This window comes from Electrona antarctica (assembly GCF_951216825.1).
Source record: "Electrona antarctica genome assembly, chromosome: 10".
Lineage (NCBI taxonomy): Eukaryota > Metazoa > Chordata > Actinopteri > Myctophiformes > Myctophidae > Electrona > Electrona antarctica.
The window spans coordinates 30,932,174-30,950,306 of NC_136791.1; the positions used below are offsets into that span (position 1 = coordinate 30,932,174).

General features: G+C 45.2%; 1 protein-coding gene across 1 annotated transcript in view; it reads left to right on the forward strand.

The window, feature by feature from the left end:
- lyst (lysosomal trafficking regulator) overlaps window positions 1-18,133 on the forward strand; it is a 102,699-nt gene that overhangs the window by 21,737 nt on the left and 62,829 nt on the right. The window contains 6 exon segments of the mRNA XM_079513311.1: window positions 6,566-6,656; window positions 8,349-8,958; window positions 8,960-10,196; window positions 11,347-11,618; window positions 15,821-16,817; window positions 17,297-17,458. Coding sequence (XP_079369437.1) covers window positions 6,566-6,656; window positions 8,349-8,958; window positions 8,960-10,196; window positions 11,347-11,618; window positions 15,821-16,817; window positions 17,297-17,458 — 3,369 coding nt within the window.

The following is an 18,133-nucleotide window of genomic DNA, read 5'->3' on the forward strand; positions in this document are numbered from 1 at the left end:
TATTGGCTATTTCCACTACCATAAGCCCTTGATGAATTGAATGGGGCATTGGGGTGTTGTGCTACGTAATTCGCTTATTTCCATCGCTCAAAAATCTACTACTACTCTACACTTTACTTCTTATTTTGATGGAAATAAGCTAATTAGCACAAAAACCCAACCCCCATTCACGGCTTATATTAGGGGAAATAGCCAATAATGCACTTTTTCACAAAATAACACCTGGACCTCTTTGGTGTGGACATAACAACTACAAATAAAGGTAAGAAAGCCTTCTAGCATGGAATTATCCTTTTAACAGGAATCAAAACAACTATGTAGGGGGAAAACGGCGGCCATTCCATTTCTTATAACGTCCATTTCTATTCTGTGACATTGTGTTGTAAGCATGCTATTTGGGTGACCATTTTAACTGGTAGGCATGGGTTCATCCACAGAGGCAGGTATTGTTCCATGTCTTAATTGGGGACAGGCTCTGACTGACCCCAGTGTTACTGTTATGCAGACAGATCTGTGTCTACACACTGATACTGACGCCTCGGTCGACATGGCTGCGCCAGCACACACCAAAGCCAGTGTGCGCGCAGCCTGCTTTTAGGGTTGCAACCATCCATTCTCTTCTTTGTGATTATTCTGTTGATTACTTTTTCGATTAATCAAATAGTTAAGAAGCATGACTTTTGGATGGAGGGGAACTGGTCTGAACTGGTAGGAATAACGTGTTCCTTCCACGCGCTACGTCCGGTCGGGGAAACTCTCCCCTGTCAGGTGAAAAGAAGCAGCTTGGACTCCTCATGCATAGAAAGAAGCATGAGGTCAGTCTGCTGCCCCCCCAGGTTGGCAGAGGAAGTGTAGCGCCCAGGATAGATAATTGACACTGGGTGAAAAAAATGGGTTACAAAATTGTGGGATAAAACATTAAGTTAATTTCTTTTCTTTTTTTTTTTATCAAATCAACATGATGAAATTCTAGTAGATTTTTCGTAGACTAAATCGATTAGTCGGGTTTATTCACTTAAGCCCCTTTTAGTTGGATTAACTGTTGCACCCCTAATGGTTAGACATGCCAATTAGGCTTGTACATGTTGGTATAAATGGTCTGATTGGATCAGACGGAGCTACTGTAAGGGCCGATTCATACTCCTATTTAGTCCCGGAAAAAAAGGTTGTTTGGGGAAAGGTCCCAGACCTCAAGTTAGTTAGGTTAGGCTCTATAAAAGTCAATTCATACTCCCTCAAGGCTAGTGCCGAAGTGGCTTGTAAATATAGGAGGTCCTTGACATGGATATCTTGTGGCCGGGAAATGAGCCTCGCACCGCGGATACATAATCTGACTGACCCTCGCTGGCACGGTGCGTCCTCCTCCGTGGGGGGGAGGGGGGGTGGGGGTCGGAGTGTGTGTGTGTGCGTGCGTGCGTGCGTGCGTGCGTGCGTGCGTGCGTGCGTGCGTGCGTGCAACACGGCTCGTTAAGCACGCAATGCGTTGTGGGGAACAGAGGCATCTTGTGTTTTTGTTTTACCTGACTGTGTTGTTTATTTGTGTAGCCTAGTATAGGGTTGTAATTATTTTAGACTGTATATTTTTTTTATTGTTTAAGTTGAGAACGAATGTGAGAGGAGAGGAGAGGAGCAGCAGGTCTGTCAACACAAGCATTTGGAAGGTGGCGAAGTTGCGTCTCTTCCAAAACTACCGGTGTTTTCTTGGCTTCACGGCCGACAAATTGAACTCGAAGCCGGGCTCATCAGAAAGTTTCAGTTGCACTGTCACTGAAGCGCCGACTTTAGTACGGTTCCCGCCTCGAATGACGTCACATTGTAGTCTCTACGGAACCGAAACAAGGTTTTTTTCCGGCCGTAAAATGGTGAGTATGAATTCACCCTTAAGGTGTTTTGGTGAGGAACCAGCATTGATCTACCAGCATTTATCAGCACTGTATAATTAATTATAAGTGGTCATTTTAACTCTGAGAGTGTACAAATGTAACCACATTTTGGTTACATTTTGTACACAAATAGGTTAATGAACACTGATAATTTTACTGTGTAGCCTCCAGGGGGAAAGATGGCACCGGCTTTGACCATATTATTGAATTTGACCCTGTGTGAGCTTAAAACAAAATGGAGGGAAAGAGACATCTTAATTTTTCCTCAGATCTGATGCCAAGGCTTAAACGTGCCGTCTCTAAGGGTTTTCATTATCTCTCAAACTTTGTTAGACATAAATATATTATGCTGTATCTGCTGGTAATTATGGCAGTACAACCCAAAATTGCAAATATGTCAGTTACGTGTATGACTGAGTTTGTCTTTCGATTTCTGAAACCATCTTTTAGGAGGGAATCTTGCTTTCTTATCAGTGTCGTATTTTCTGTGGCCAAAAAGTCTCCATTAATGGGAACAAAATATGCCACCTTATGGCAGAGTGACGGCTGCATTATTGGATGGTAAATGTGTAATTTCACAGATTGTTTGTCAATGAAACTCCCACATGGCCATTGTGCTTTATCTCTTGTAATGTCACTTATTGGCTGTCCACAGATTGAGCTGAGAGATATTGTGCTCTGTTTCAAAGTGTGCACTTTAGTGGAGAAGCTTAACCCATTTAGATTAGACCTGATTCTACAAATACCTTCTAAATCCTGACAGTTTTCTTAAGGACCCCCAAAAATATATGTAATTGGCTGCCGACCCCCATCTGAAAATATGTTGTTCCAGTGACCACCCAGAAGCAAAGATTTGAGTTAAAAATGCTCGCTCTGAAAGAATATATTCAAAGATTTGCGCAACATTTTCACGATTAAAAAAAAATAGCAGACCTACTTTCAATAGCTAAAGTATAACACCAAAAGGGGTTCCCACCCATAATGGGTTAATGTATTTATGTAGAGCCGAGTTTGCACACAAAGATCCAGTTATGTGTCATTACAGCTGCGATTTGAATAAAGGGTTAGTCCTTTGTACACTGTCAACAACTAAGTATTCGGGTCAGTTCACTTTAAACCAAAGAAGTTGCCAATTGAAACTGTAAATAACAAAAAATCATATATCGGGTGGGGATCTTTCTTTCATTGCATAAGATACTTAATACTTAAGATACTTAATAAAGAAAATACTTTGCCATAATGATCTCAGTTACAGTAATAGTAATGCTATCCTCTCAAAGTATTACTTTCTCCATCTGTGTGGACCACTATTGTATTATACAATTGTGTTATGTAATGTATGTATATCGCAGAGCACACACAGTTAGATCGACGCATAATCCACGCTGTATATTTCAGATGGATTAAAATCCATGAATACAAATGTACGCTCATGTTGAGTGAGCTTGTTAGAAGTCCAGGGTTCATGGCATTGTGGTGATGAATCCTTGCTTCCTGTCTGGCAAACCATGTGTCTGACCACTGCTGGCTATGATTGGATGACTAAGGGACTTCTGTCTCTTTTATGCTTTCCCGTCAGTAAGGGGTGACGTGGCACTTCATCAGGAGTGTTAACTTAATTTGGGAACGTGTCAAAATGGTCCTGTATGTGGGAACATCTTTCTATTCCTGTCCTGAGTTTTGTCTAGTTTATACTCGCACAATGGTGTGTCCTGTACTGCAAATGGCCGATCGTCAAGTGCGAGCTTATACGTAACTACCTGTCAGTGGGGAGTGTTGGCTGGGAGGACTAGTAGAACTAAGGCCCTATACGTCCTCTCTGGGGGGCGGGGGTGGGTACTACCTGTCAGTGGGGAGTGTTGGCTGGGAGGAGGAGTAGGACTAAGGCCCTATACGTCCTCTCTTATGAAGCCTAATTTATACTTGGTCGTATGATCCCACTCTGAAAATGTACAATACCCCCCCTTTTGATTTACATCAAAAGGACATGTGAGCTCAATCCCACAATTCAACATTTTGGTTTTAAGATGTTGATATTCATTTTGTATTAATCCTTAGGACCCTAAATCACACCTTGGAAAGCATGAGTGTCTATTTCAAACAAAGTGTTTTTTAGTATTAGGATGTTGGTATTCATTCATCAGCCAACACTCCCCACTGACAGGTAGTACCCCCCCCCCCCCCCCCCACACACACACACAGAGAGGACGTATAGGGCCTTAGTCCTACTCCTCCTCCCAGCCAACACTCCCCACTGACTAGGACAAATAAACAGGGGGGGGGGGGGGGGTACCACCTGTCAGTGGGCTAGAAACATTAAAGAGGAATGTGCACGGAGGTGCGGCCAGGGCTCCTGCAGGAGGTTTTCACATGTGCAGTGTAAACAGGAACTGCGATGATGGAGTGTTCCAGCAGAGGTGCTAGAGGTGCATGAGAGTTGCTGACTATAATAAAAAAAGAGAATAGTACAAAGTTGATTTTGTTATAAAGGACAAGTACATTTACTAAATGTTAATGTTTTTGTATATTTTCTTTTGTGGATTTTCCATGTTCTTGTGTGTCAAACTTTTATTTTTGTGAAATGACAAAGGAACATGGATACTGTTCATTCAAGTGCTGTGGATGATATAAAACATTTAAAAAGGGAAGGGTGGCTGCTGTTTAATTCTCAACTGTTCTGGATCTCATTATTTACATCACAAGTTATGAGCTTTCTATCTAGCACCTCTGCTGGAACACTCCATCATCGCAGTTCCTGTTTACACTGAGCATGTGCAAACCTCCCGCAGGAGACCGGGCTTTCCATGGTGTGATTTGGGGTCCTAAGGATGAATACAAAATGAATATCAACATCTTAAAACCAAAATGTTGAATTGTAGGTTTGAGCTCACATGTCCTTTTGATGTAAATCAAAAGGGGGGGTATTGTACATTTTCAGAGTGGGACACCATCATACGACCAAGTATACATTAGGCTTCATAAGAACAACTCTGGATTTGACTGTGTTTCTTATGGCAACGGAGCAGCTGGTACCATGTTTCATTTGAATAGACGGGACACATTTACATGGAATACATACATACATGACACAACAATATGCTGTTGTGAGCCCCATGGTGATCTGGCACACTTCCAGATAATGTCTTGGGGGACCCTGCTAATGCACTACAATTAAAACCTGGCTCAAATTGTACTTTACATTAATCCTGAACCAACAGTCAACTGATTAGCCACGATGACACATGATTCATCATCATGGATTCATTTGCATTGTGTTTATCATGTGATTGCAGGACATACGTTACGGCGATAAAGTTTATTTATAATTCACACGTGAGGGAACAAATTGTCTCTCCCTGGTGAGGAATGCCCTGGACCACAGCGGGGTCGTGGAGGACTTGGAAGTTGATTCAGGGAAGCGCTGTGTCATGTAGACGTTACATTGCCCCCACACCGCTCGCTGACACCCGTCTGACATCTGCATACGGGGTAAATCCAGGAAACCGTAGTGTAGTCCCACCTCTTTCATTTTGTTTAGATCTGCGAGGGTCACAGAAGGCCAGGAAAAGTGACAGACACTATGTTTGTATATAAAGCTGCAATCGGGAGCTTTAACCATTAGCTGTTGAAAAATAGCAGATTATACAAGCTCATAGCGGCGCTACAAGCTTGTAGATCTTTTTGTTTTTTAATCGTAAAAAACGTGTGCAAAGCTTTGAATATATATTCTTTCACAGCAAACGTTTTTAACTCAAATCTTTGCTGCTGGGCGGTCCCTGGAATAACATATTTTCAGATATATGTAATTAGTCGGCGACTAATTACATTTTTAGGGTCCTTGACATGAAATAGTTTGAGAACCACTGATTTAGAAACTTTTCAGTAAACTGCCATGATTTAAAAGACATTTGTAGAATCTGGTCTCAGGTCTCAATGAATAAAGCATTTTAATTAATCTGAATGGTGATATAACTTTGTAGTACATCTGCAGTGGTTGGGGGGGGGGGGGGGGGGGGGGACATTTGCCAAAAGTAACAGATCTAAAAGCTCACAGTGTGTTGCAAAAGGAAGCGTTGTTAGCTTGTAGATCAGCTATTTTCGATAGCTGATCTTAGTCCAGTTTACCAAGTCTAGAGGGTTTAACCCATTCTTTCAGAACGTTTTTAACTCAAATCTTTGCTTCTGGGGAGGTCCCTGAAACAACATATTTTCAGATGGGGGGTCGGCAGCCAAATACAGATAATTCTAGAGCTCCTTGACATGAAAAAGGTTGTGCACCACTGACAAAAACATTTAGAAGCCTTTTTATTTTTTGAATCGACCTCAGTCCAAAATGGGTTAAGTGATTACAATGACGTGATGTGCACAAATGGAGGTAGCAAAACACTAAGTGAAGTTTGCTCTGTGAACGGACTTGGTGTCTGGGTCTATAAACGGTCAAATTCCTCAGTGTTAATTGAACTCTGAGCGTACAAGAGTGGAACCAAATGGACCCATAAGAGTGTCCCGTTTGCATACTCTTCTCCGAGTTAGAGCGTGTGTGCCGAGTGGGAGTGTTGTAGGGGCGTGACGCGGGTGTGTGGCTAGAGAGAGAAGCAGGGGGGGAAAAGTGTGTGTGTGTGTGTGTGTGGCTGGGGGAGATTCTAGAGATAACGTCAGCATGTTTTGAACCCACTCTTCAGGAGCTGACCTGCAGGGAGGAGCTGCTTACCTTGCTGCTGTCTCTGCTGCCGCTGGTGTGGAAGATCCCGGTGCAGGAGGAGAAAGCCCCAGGTAACTAAATAACACTCACACTGACACCATTACGACTCTGGTTATCGAAAAGATATCGATCTCAGTCCGTCCGAGCTCACAAGCAAGGCTTGGAGATGGGCTATTTTCTCCGACGGAACACATTATTTGAACCGTGTTTAGTTTAGTAGCGTATGGGTGAACATACAGTACTGCTGCAGAGTGGTTCATAACATGAGCACTGCATCCCACACAGGCAAGAATTAACATGCCTTTGTCACAGCTCAATCAATCTATTCTATTGAGCTTCAGCACTAGTCTCTGTTTTTAGTTTTGTTCTTTGTTTTTAAATGTAGAAATGTCTGCATCATTTTACAATGTCTTATTTGACTATACTGTGTCGAGCACTATTAAGGTTGATGGGAATGCTCTAAATGATGATGATGTTTTTTCACCGCGTTGGCTGAACAGTCCATGTGATGCTCCTTCATCAAACGACGCTCATTCCACTGTTTTATTCAGTGTGGGAATTGAATTAACACCATGAACAACATACATAGTACATACATGGTAAAATCGTCAGTGTTAATTTAATTAAGGGTTCTTTGGGTTCTGTTTGTAAGTTGGTCAGTTGCTTGTCATTTGGTTTTTGTGAAGCCTGATTTCAATTGAAGATCTGTGTTGTTGAGTTTAATTGAAGATTTGTAGTTTAGAATGTCTGATCTCTAGTTTAATTGAAGCTCTGTTCTAACATATACAGCTTACATAACAGAAGACCACTGATTGCAGTACGTTCTCTGTGACCTTCGGATGACACCGGCATTTAGTGTAGAAGTGTTAATCCTTTCTAACATGGAGCCTAGACATTTCTACCTTTATTAATTTGTATATGTGTGTACTGATTTTGTTTTTAACAAGCTGGGAATAGCTGCCCTTTATGTAAATGAACCTTACAATACTCATCTAGCGCTATCTTCATTAGTTTAGTTAGTACATGTTTAGAACAATCCAGTGTTTATTAGGCTGATGCTAATGGTACATTAACATGATATGACTTTGCAGCGTGCCTTAAATCTGGTGCGGTTTAAAATGCATGTCTTCATTTATTCTTTTTTGACCAGATAATGAATAAATGTAGTGTTTGTGGAAACATCAATTGATTTTAGTCAAAGGCATTGGTTTAATTTAGCATTCAAATCATTTTCCACTGGTTGGTCCTTTTATTCAACTGCAAATACAAAGATTCACTTGAGAAAAAAAAACACGTATTTTTAAGATATATAGTACAGTAAAGACTGACAGCAAAGCCAAGGGTAGAGATGAATGCGATAAATTGCGATAAATGCGATAAATTGCAGCAAAGGTCATGACTTGGACCTAAACAAAGTTTTACTGTCAGTTACTATACGGTCAGTATCTCTATGTGTACACTACAGTATAACCCCGAGCCGTAGAAGAAGAGAGTGGCGACACACTTTCATCTCGCCGCAAAGCTGGGTGCTATGGACTATAGTTCCAAACATTGGAACTATCCCATTGAGATAGAATGAGCACTTCCGCATTCCATTGTTACAATGGGAGTTAGCGCTAGTGTCGTCACTCTCATACTAGATCACGCTGGCTAAACGTATTTGCACACCAAAAATGTCCAGCCTCTTTCCCTTCCTGAAGCACTTCTAGATCAACATACCTTCAGGCTTTGTGATGCTGACTGAAATGTGTGTTTGCCAACAGATTTCACCCTGCCGTCCTTGTTGGAAGTGTTCCTTAGCCGGGAGGTGAAGGCTATCCCTTGCAGAGAAGGACAGAAGACGGGCACAGATGCTCAGAACTCTGATAAGCGGGCACGCACCAGCAGCGGCTCATGGAAGTCACGCCGTTCGCGCAGAACCGCGCAGAAATACTCTGTGAGAGATGCACGCAAGTCCCAGCTTTCTTCTACCTCGGATTCAGAGGGAAACTCTGAAGACAAAGCCGCACCAGGTCAGGGTGGGGTGCGGAACCGACGCTCTCACGGTTCCACCATCCGCGTGAGTGGTCAGCATCATCGCTCGGAAGCATCGCAAGCAGCGCCCGCCGCACCAGAAACCATGAGCGCGCCTTATCTCCATCCGCGGGCCCCCGTCGCCTCCCAGATGCTGGACACCGAAACGCTTACTGACCCGGCCGCAATGTCCATTTTCAATCGCATGGAGAACTCGCCTTTTGACCTCTGTCATGTGCTGCTTTCTTTACTAGAGAAGGTCTGTAAGTTTGACATGAGCATCAACCACAACCCTGGCCTGGCAGTCAGCGTCGTGCCCACTCTCACCGAGATCCTGACGGAGTTTGGAGACTGCTGTGGGCCAGGGGCTGGTGGAGGAGGAGGAGGAGGTGGGGGGGGGCGGAGGAGGTGGACCCGGGGCAGAGGAACTCGCAGGAGGCTGGACGGAGGAGCCCATTGCCCTGGTCCAGAGGATGCTCTTGCGCACCATCTTACACCTGATGTCTGTGGACGTGGGACAGAGCGAGACCCTGCCGGACAGCCTTCGACGCAGTCTTACAGACCTCCTCCGAGCCACCTTGAAAATCCGCAGCTGCTTAGAAAGGCAGGCTGACCCGTTCGCCCCTCGGCCCAAGAAAACCCTGCAGGAGGTCCAGGACGACTTCTCCTTCTCCCGCTATCGCCACAGGGCCCTGCTGCTGCCGGAGCTGCTGGAGGGGGTGCTGCAGGTCCTGCTCGGCTGCCTGCAGGCCTCCGCCCCCAACCCTTTCTTCTTCAGCCAGGCCCTGGAGCTCATCCATGAGTTTGTGCAGCACCGCGGCCTGGAGCTGTTCGAGGCGACCGTGCTGCGCCTGGAGGGGCTCAGCCGCACCATGGAGTCGGAAGTTGGCGGCGAGGCCGCCGAGAGGCTGCGCGGCCTCATCGCGGGCGTCCTCAAGATCGTCAGCGCCGTCAAGAAAGCCAAGTCGGAGCAGCTGCACCAGTCGGTGTGCGCCAGACGGCGCCACCGCCGCTGCGAATACTCCCACTTCCTGCACCACCACAGAGACCTCTCTGGCCTGCCCGTCTCCGCCTTCAAGCAGGCCGCTCGACGGAACCCCTTCGAGGAGGAGGGGAAGGAGGGCGATGTGGTTCGGTACCCCGAGCGGTGCTGCTGCATCGCCGCCTGCACCCACCAGTGCTTACGACTGCTGCAGCGCCTCTCCCCGAGCGGGCCGGCCATCCTCCAGGTCCTGGCCGGCGTGCAGGCGGTGGGCATCTGCTGCTGCATGGACCCCCGCTCGGTGGTGGGACCCCTGCTGCACGCCTTCCAGGCCCCCGGCCTGCGCAGCTACCAGTCCCACGTCCTGAGCGTCCTGGCCCGGCTGATCCTGGACCAGCTCGGCGGCGGTCAGCCCTCGGAGAGAGCCAAGCTGGCCTCCTGCAACATCTGCACCCTGGACAGCAGCCAGCTGCCGGGCCTGGAGGAGACGCTGCAGCAAGGCGAGCCGCCCTCCTCGGCCTCCCTCAGCTTCTCCTACCGCTCCCAGGGCATCCTGCCCAGCGGTGGCGGGGCCGAGGACATGCTGTGGAAGTGGGACGCCCTGGAAGCCTACCAGGTAAGAGTTATGTTTAGTTGAGGACATGCTGTGGAAGTGGGACGCCCTGGAGGCCTACCTTACCTGGTAGGCCTCCAGGGCATCCCACTTCCACAGCATAACAGGTTTAGTTGAGGACATGCTGTGGAAGTGGGACGCTCTGGAGGCCTACCAGGTAAGAGTTATGTTTAGTTGAGGACATGCTGTGGAAGTGGGACGCTCTGGAGGCCTACCAGGTAAGGGTTATATTTAGTTAGATTACGAAAAATGTTCGTCGACTACCTTTTTTTTTTCTCTGACGAAAACGAAATAAAAAAAAATATAAAAACTAAGCTACGATGACTAAAACCAAGACTAAACAAACTACGATTTCCTCAACAAATAAAAACTAGACAAACCTTTAGGCATGGACTAGTGGAGAAGAGATCCAGTAGAATTAAATAAGAGACATTTTACATGCTGAAAATGGCAGATCTACAAGCTCACAGCGCGTCACACCGCGACGCGTTGTGAGCTTTTAGATAGGCTATTTTCAGCATGCAACCAAGTGTAAAATCAGCCATTATGGCCCGCCAAATTACAACTAAAACTAGACTGACGTTGCGCTTGAATTTCATTGGCTATCGCCTAATCGCCCGCTATCGCCGGACGATGTCGAACCGAGAAGATGATTTATTTTTTGTCTTTTCGGTACGACGTTCCTCCTCCTATCGCCTGTTCGCCTGCCATCGGCAGTAGTCGCCGGGTCCCATAGACAAATAATGCACTTCCGGAAAATTCGTCTGGTCTGTCGCCTGCTGTTAAAACATTCCAGGTGACTAAAATATGACTAAAACCTAAATGATAGTGTCATTCCAAAGACTATGACTAAAACTAAAAAAAAATGTGCTGTCAAAATCAACACTACTACAACACTACTACCCCTGCCGTGGCTCAGGGGTAGAGTGGCTGGATGGTAACCGCAAGGTTGCCAGTTCGAACCCGGGCTCCCCCAGAGTTAGTGTCGAAGTGTCCTTGAGCAAAACACTGAACCCCTAATTGCTCCTGATGTGCTGGTTGGGAGCCTTGCATGGTTTCCGCCGCAATCAGTGTATGAATGTGGGTGTGAATGGGTAAGCGCCTTGGATAAAGGCGCTATATAAATGCACCATTTACCATTTACCTTACCCAGGAGCTGGTGTTCGGCGAGGACCACCAGCTGAGCCAGCAGATCGCGGGCCACGTGTGCCAGCTGACGCTGCGGGGCAACGCCGTGGTGCAGTGGCAGCTCTACACGCACATCTTCAATCCCGTGCTGCAGCGCGGCGTGGAGCTGGCGCACCACGCCCAGCAGCTGGGCGTGTCCACGGTCTGCAGCCAGGTGTGCAGCTACCACACCCAGTGCCTGCCCGTGGAGGTGCTGCTCGTATACCTGCAGACGTTGCCGGCGCTCCTCAAGTCAAAGTAAGTAAGCGGCGGTTTCTCACGCAGAACTGTGCCTGTATGTGCCTGCTATAGTGAAAACCATGCTTCTCTCCTTCCAATATCATTATTGTTGCTTTTAAACCCAATCCCCTCCCGTTTACACTAGGCGGGATCATGAGGCCAGTGCCAGTCAAATGCACAAAATACCACAGTAGAAGAAGAGATCCCAGGTCAACCAGGAAGTGTAGCCCCCCTAATATTTGTATTCATAGGAGATAATTAGGCTGCGGTAGACCGACAATGAGCTGTTTTTGTCCGCATGTAAGAAGAGGGAATAAAAACCTTTCAAACACTCGATTTTGGCTCATTTGGAACAGAAAAAGGACAAATAAGCGGGCGTGCACGCGCGTGCACGTTGGATACGTATGTAGGCTGTCAACATGTGAGTAAAAGCAATTTTGTAATTGCTGGATTAAATTACATAAAAGAAAGACGGATTTTTACGTTCTGGCACAGGCGGGAGGTGGAGAATAAAACGGAATCCCACGTTCTTGGCATACATTCGGTTAATCATGTATTGGTCATTGCATCCAATTTAAAGGACAACTTTGTTTTTTAGAGAAAGTAAAAGATGAGACAAGTTTAGCTATTTTTGACAGCTAAAATCAGCTTTGACAGCTTTTCTTTTACAAAATTTGACGGCAATTTCTTTTTTTTATTTGCTATAGTCTTACTAGACTCCAGGAAATTGCATCTGGCAGCTGGAAATTGCATCTTGTTTGTGCTGGCTTCGACTTTGTTAAGACATACACATTTTAAATGATAATGAGTTTATTTGTTCAGTGCTTTTCTAAACAGAGTTACAAAGTTTTTTACAGACATGTGAAAAACGGCAACCAACCGAGAAATAAAAACAGCAACACGTTATCAACAGAATAAACAATTTACAGCAGTAGAGGTGCCAATTAAAGGCAAATACAGTAGTTCCTACGACCGTGTTTATAAATGTATTTGTAGGAACTCATTTGCTGGGCCCTGGTTAGCAAGCATATACACATCCTTACAACTACAATACAGTGTTGTTTTCGTCGAGACGGAAAATGTTCGTCGACTACCTTTTTTCACGGACGAAAACTAAATGGAAACTACATGAAAACTAAGCTATGATGACTAAAACTAAGACTAAATATACTGACGATTTCGTCAACAAATTAAAAACTAGACTAAAATGTTAGGAAGGGACTAATCACTAGTGGACAAGAGATCCAGTATAAGTCATTTTACAACCCACAACGCGTCGCGCTGCGACGTGTTGTGGGCTTGTAGATCGGCTCTTTTCAGCAAGTGAAAAAAACTGTCATTACGACGGCATCAAGGCCCGCCTAAACACATTTTGTTCGACTAAATCAACTAGATTTTGTCGACTAAAATCTTGTGACTTCCAGGTGAAGTCACAAAATGTGACTAAAATGTGACTGAAACTAAATGAAAAATATTCAAGAGACTATGACAAAAAACAACACTGCTACAATACTTGCTTTATTTAGAATTTCAAGGCAGCCATTTGTCATTTACAAGTAGCCTGATTTGGCCTCTTGTGTATGAACGACAAGTAGCGTGTGAGCTTGTAATGGTGACGTGCTGCTGTTGGCTCAAATTCGCCTGAGGCAAAAACACCCCACATCATTTCTTGTAGCACAAGTCAAAGTGACTGTCGACTAGCCTACAATATGCTGTGAGCATTGCATTAATGACATGTCACTTTAGTCTAATCATTGTTTGAGTTCCATGCCTTTTAGCTAGAATAGGCATTTGAAGAATATTGGATCCTACTTCTGATGTGCTCTCACATGAGCCAAGTGTATAATTAGCCAGGCCCGGGTCAGTCTTCTTGTTGTCATCAGACCCGTCTCTCTCTGAGTCATTGCTAATTGATGCTGTTAAATTATTGATCACAAACTTTTGTCAAGTAGGCGAGGCAGAACATTATTGACGGTTTATATGACTTGCTTTGATCATGGATAGTACTATATGTCGCAAAGGGATGTACTTTATAATGTGTCTCTTTATAACCCTATAAAGTTAGCTGATTATAGCAAATTGTCTTTTCTTAGAATTAATGTCATATTAATTTGATCTAGGATTGGTGGTAATGGCATCGGTTGAGTGTGTTAAGTTCATTTTGTTTGCGAGGCATACTATCTTTAGCAGGCCAATTGATTTCCTCATTTGTTCAGCTCTCTGCTGGCTTTGACAAGCTTTCAGACTCTTCATAGCCAAATGTTACATGAGAGACCTTCTGAACAGGAACTCATTTCACTTTTAAACTGCCTGTGACTATGCAAAACGAGCCCCTTTTTCTTTTCTTTTCAAAATCTTTTTATTTAGGTTTAGTTACAGATTCTTAGAAAAATAAATAAAAATAAAACATCAGATTTTACACAAGAGTACAGCCTTCAGTGGTCAAGTGTAGTCAGTTACATATAAGGAATAGGTTAGACCGCTCTTAAGTATCAGTGACGCAGAGGTAAACGGATATAATAAAATATAAAAATAAAACTCAATCCCCTATCCCACCCTCCCCCACCCACAGTCCCAAGGACAAAACTAGGCCCTTTTTAGTCGGGACATCAGGTTCTGTTCTTATCATGAACAACAACAGGTAAATGACAGTGAAGTTGTATTCCTGTACTTTAATTACAGTTTGGTTATTAGGACATGCCCGACTTCATGCTCCCTTTCAGCAGACTCTGGCCAATTGTATCCATGATGTTTGTAGACTGACAGTTATGTACATATGTCACATACTTGTGCAAAGGCTTGATTACTTTAGCTTTTACATTATAACCCAACAAGAAAAGTGTGCATTTGCAGTAGGGATAAGCCTTAGGTATGATTTAAAAAGAGATGGGGCTTTTTAATAAAATTTGAATGGATTTAAGTGATTGAATCGATTCTTCAAAACAAAGCCTTCTTAATTTTCGTGCATCTATGTCACACAGATCCAAAAGCTTATTACCAGTTAATGAGAAAGGACATGAAATATGAGCTGGAGCCACGTGAATGACAGGTGAACAGAGAGAGCCAAAAGAAGGCACATACCAGACTAGATACGCTGATCAAATTGCAACATGTGACTGATAATTCCAAAACAGTAAAGTGGTCACAGGGAGCACCACTAGCAAAATGATTCTCTTCACTATTTTCTGTTGCTGCCATGGTTCCCTGTGCACAATAAAGCATCACAGGGACGTGCACACATAGGCATCAAAGGGGGCTTCAGCCCCTGCCCTTTTTTCCATCTGTAAAACAACTGAGAGACTGCCCTCTCCAGGCCACGAATGCAGCATTTACTATGGTGAAAGAAATGCAAAATGCCACTCCTCTCCTTTCCATGCCATATACCGGAAGGCAGCGTTCAGGAGAATTCCTTTTTTCCGAAGTAGACTCCTGAAATTGAACGCAGTATTTTGCGTTGAACAAATTTGTTTAGAAATCCATGTCGTTACACCGCATCTCCAGTAGATAAAGAGTGCTGGGTTGCGCCCCGAAAACAGCAGATCTACAAGCTCTCAATGCGTTGCAGTGCAACGCATTGTCCAAAGGTGCCCTCTTATGGAATTTCAGCCCCTGCCCCCTCTAACACTCTCTGCACATCCCTGAAGCATCAGATCCTGTAGTAGTCATGTGCTTGATCTTTATCTGCATCACACAATTCCACCACATTTTCATGGAACTTGCGTGATCGCAAGAAGGCTAATGGTTTCTTCTTCATGCTGTACTTCTGTTCCTCTGATATGGGGAAAATAATGAAAAGAGGCATTATTCTGAAATCCTCAGACATGAATTTGTTCTGATGTAATGTAGCAAAATAAAATAAATAGGGAATTTCAGTGAGAAAAGCATTGAATGAAGTAAAAATCACATTTATTGTTGTACCATAATTAGGAATGAGATCAAATTAGTTTTTACTGAAAAGACTGGGGTAGTCACTTTCATATTACATAGTTTGAAGTGAACCATTTTTTTATATCAATACAATTTTGAACTTTCTATTCTAACCATAGTATTTCAGAATACACAATATGCCCTTTGAAGTGATTTCTTTCTAAACAAAAAAAGATGTCTGCTTGGCTTTTGTGTTTATATTGGAAAAGTGGAAAAGTATTTGAAAAATATTTCACAGTGCTTGTAGTGCTACCTGAATGGATTCTAATTAGTCTTTGATGTTTGCATTGCAGGGTGATCAGAGACCTTTTCATCAGCTGTAATGGGCTGAACCAAGTGACGGAGCTCATCTACCTAGACCAGACTCGTTCTTGGGCTTTGAAGGTGTTCGAGACCCTGATACTGGGCGTCAGCGACCAGCATGCCGATGGAATACTCCAGGAACTGGACAGTGCTGATGCCCAGGAAAGGGAGGCCATCCTGGGCCTGGCTGAGGAACTGGGGTCCCGGGGGAGTAGCGGAGACGGCCCGCAGAGTCTCAGCAAGTTCTACGAAGGCCTGAAAGAGGCTTGCCCCTCCCGCCAGAGAGGCAGGAGCGGGCCGGGGGCCGCGCCGCCGGGGCGTGGCCGGGCGGAGACGCACCTCAACACCATCAACCTGTTCCTGTGCGTGGCCTTCCTCTGCGTCAGCAAGGAGGCCGACTCCGACCGCGACTCGGCCAACGACTCCGAGGACACGTCCGGTTACGACAGCACGGCCAGTGAACCGCTGGGCGGGCGGTTGCCTTGCCTGTCGCCGGACAGCGTGGTTCTGCCCTCCAAAGAGCAGGTGCGCCGGGCGGCGGACGTCTGGTCGGTGTGCCGCTGGATCTACCTGGCCAGCCCCATGTTTCAGAGGCAGTTCTTCCGACTCGGAGGCCTGGACGTGTGCTCGCGCCTCATGGCCATGGTCATTCAGAAACTGACCTCCAAGACCAAGGACGGGAAGGCCAAGAAGAAGAGAGATGGCAACAAGGGCAAGGCCAGCCCGTCTATTCCTGAATCCCCTGCACCTGTCGTCACGACTCCCGCTGAGCCCGGCACTACCTCACTGGGGGTGGAGGAGACGAACCCCGACGCGGCCGACAATCTCAGCACTGGCCCGGCAGAAGGAAAGGCCAAAGATCCAGCGAAGAAGCTAGAGGAGGAATGGCCCCTGCAGAGCATTCGTCTCCTTGAGGCCCTGTTGGCCATTTGTCTACACAGCGCTAACTCAGCCCTGCAGCGCATTGAGCCCGAACTATCCTTTCAGGTATAATAATTATATCATTCTTTATGAAGCTCGTGGTGAGCTCTCACTCCATAGGCTGTTTCAAACTGAAAAAGGTGAATGTTCCAACCCATAGGGAATGGGATTTCCCTTCTGCTTCCTGGATACAACATTTTAAAAAGCATTTGATTGTTTGGTCAGTTTTTATCTAGCTAACGTCTCGTAGTTACTATGGTGAGGGAAAGAAGCACACAGGGAGAAGTGATATTGTGGGCTCTGTGACCCTCTCTGACCCTTTTCAAATTGTAAGCTAATGTGATAGCTATTGTGTGTTTAGCCACAAGATAATAATCACAAGATAATATTAACCCACCAACAGCTGACCACGGGTCCCAGTGTTTTGCCTCCTAGCAACATGCAAACGTTTTGGATGAAACTCTCTATTGTACGCTGGCTTTGTGTCGACCTCTGACTAAACGCATTGACTCGAGCGTTATTTGGGAATGTGTCTTTCCTTCCAGCTCCAGTCAGTGGAGGAGACCCTGTGTGAAGTCAGAGACCAGCTCTCTCGCTCTGGGGTGGTGAACTCTGACCTGGCCGTGCCTCTGTTTGACTCTCTGCTGAGAGTGGCCCTGGCTGAAGTGTCTTCTTGCCCCGATCTCCCCGAGGACAAGCAAGATAGGGTAAGCTCTGACTTGATTTGGTGAGAGTCTGTAGACCAGGGGTTCTCAACCAGTGGTCCATCGACCACCAGTGGTCCTTGAGGATGTTCCAGCCTTCCGGGTGGTCCCAACCAAATGGACCCTTGTAGATCTTTTAAATCTCGAGAGTCTAAAATGAAACCAAATGGACCCTCACAGGTCCATTTGGTTTCATTTTACACTCTCAAGAGTTACATTATTGTTAAACATCTGCATTACTTAATTTGTAATTTGTCCATACATAAATAAATAAATGACCATATACAGTACGTATCGTCGGTGACGGGCGGAAATATTGCATGTCAAAAAGTCACAAGGTCTTCTTAATACAAAATAGTAGATCTCAAGCTCACAACGTATCGCAATCGTGCGATGCGGATAGGAATTTTTAAAAAATCCAAAAAAGTAGCACATCCAAAAATGTTATAAATGCCGGCGGACAAAGTACTCACATTTCCATTTCTTTATTGGCGCACACCAAAAAGGATTGCTTTACGCGTTTCGGCTATGCAGCCTTCATCAGAGCTTGTTCAGCCTCTTTTTAAAGGCATGAACACTACTTAATGTAATGTCTCTAACAACCGCAGGGGGAAGGCTGTTCCATGTTGTAATAGCAGAGTGGAGAAAGCTCCTATTAAGACCCACAGCTGGGTCTCA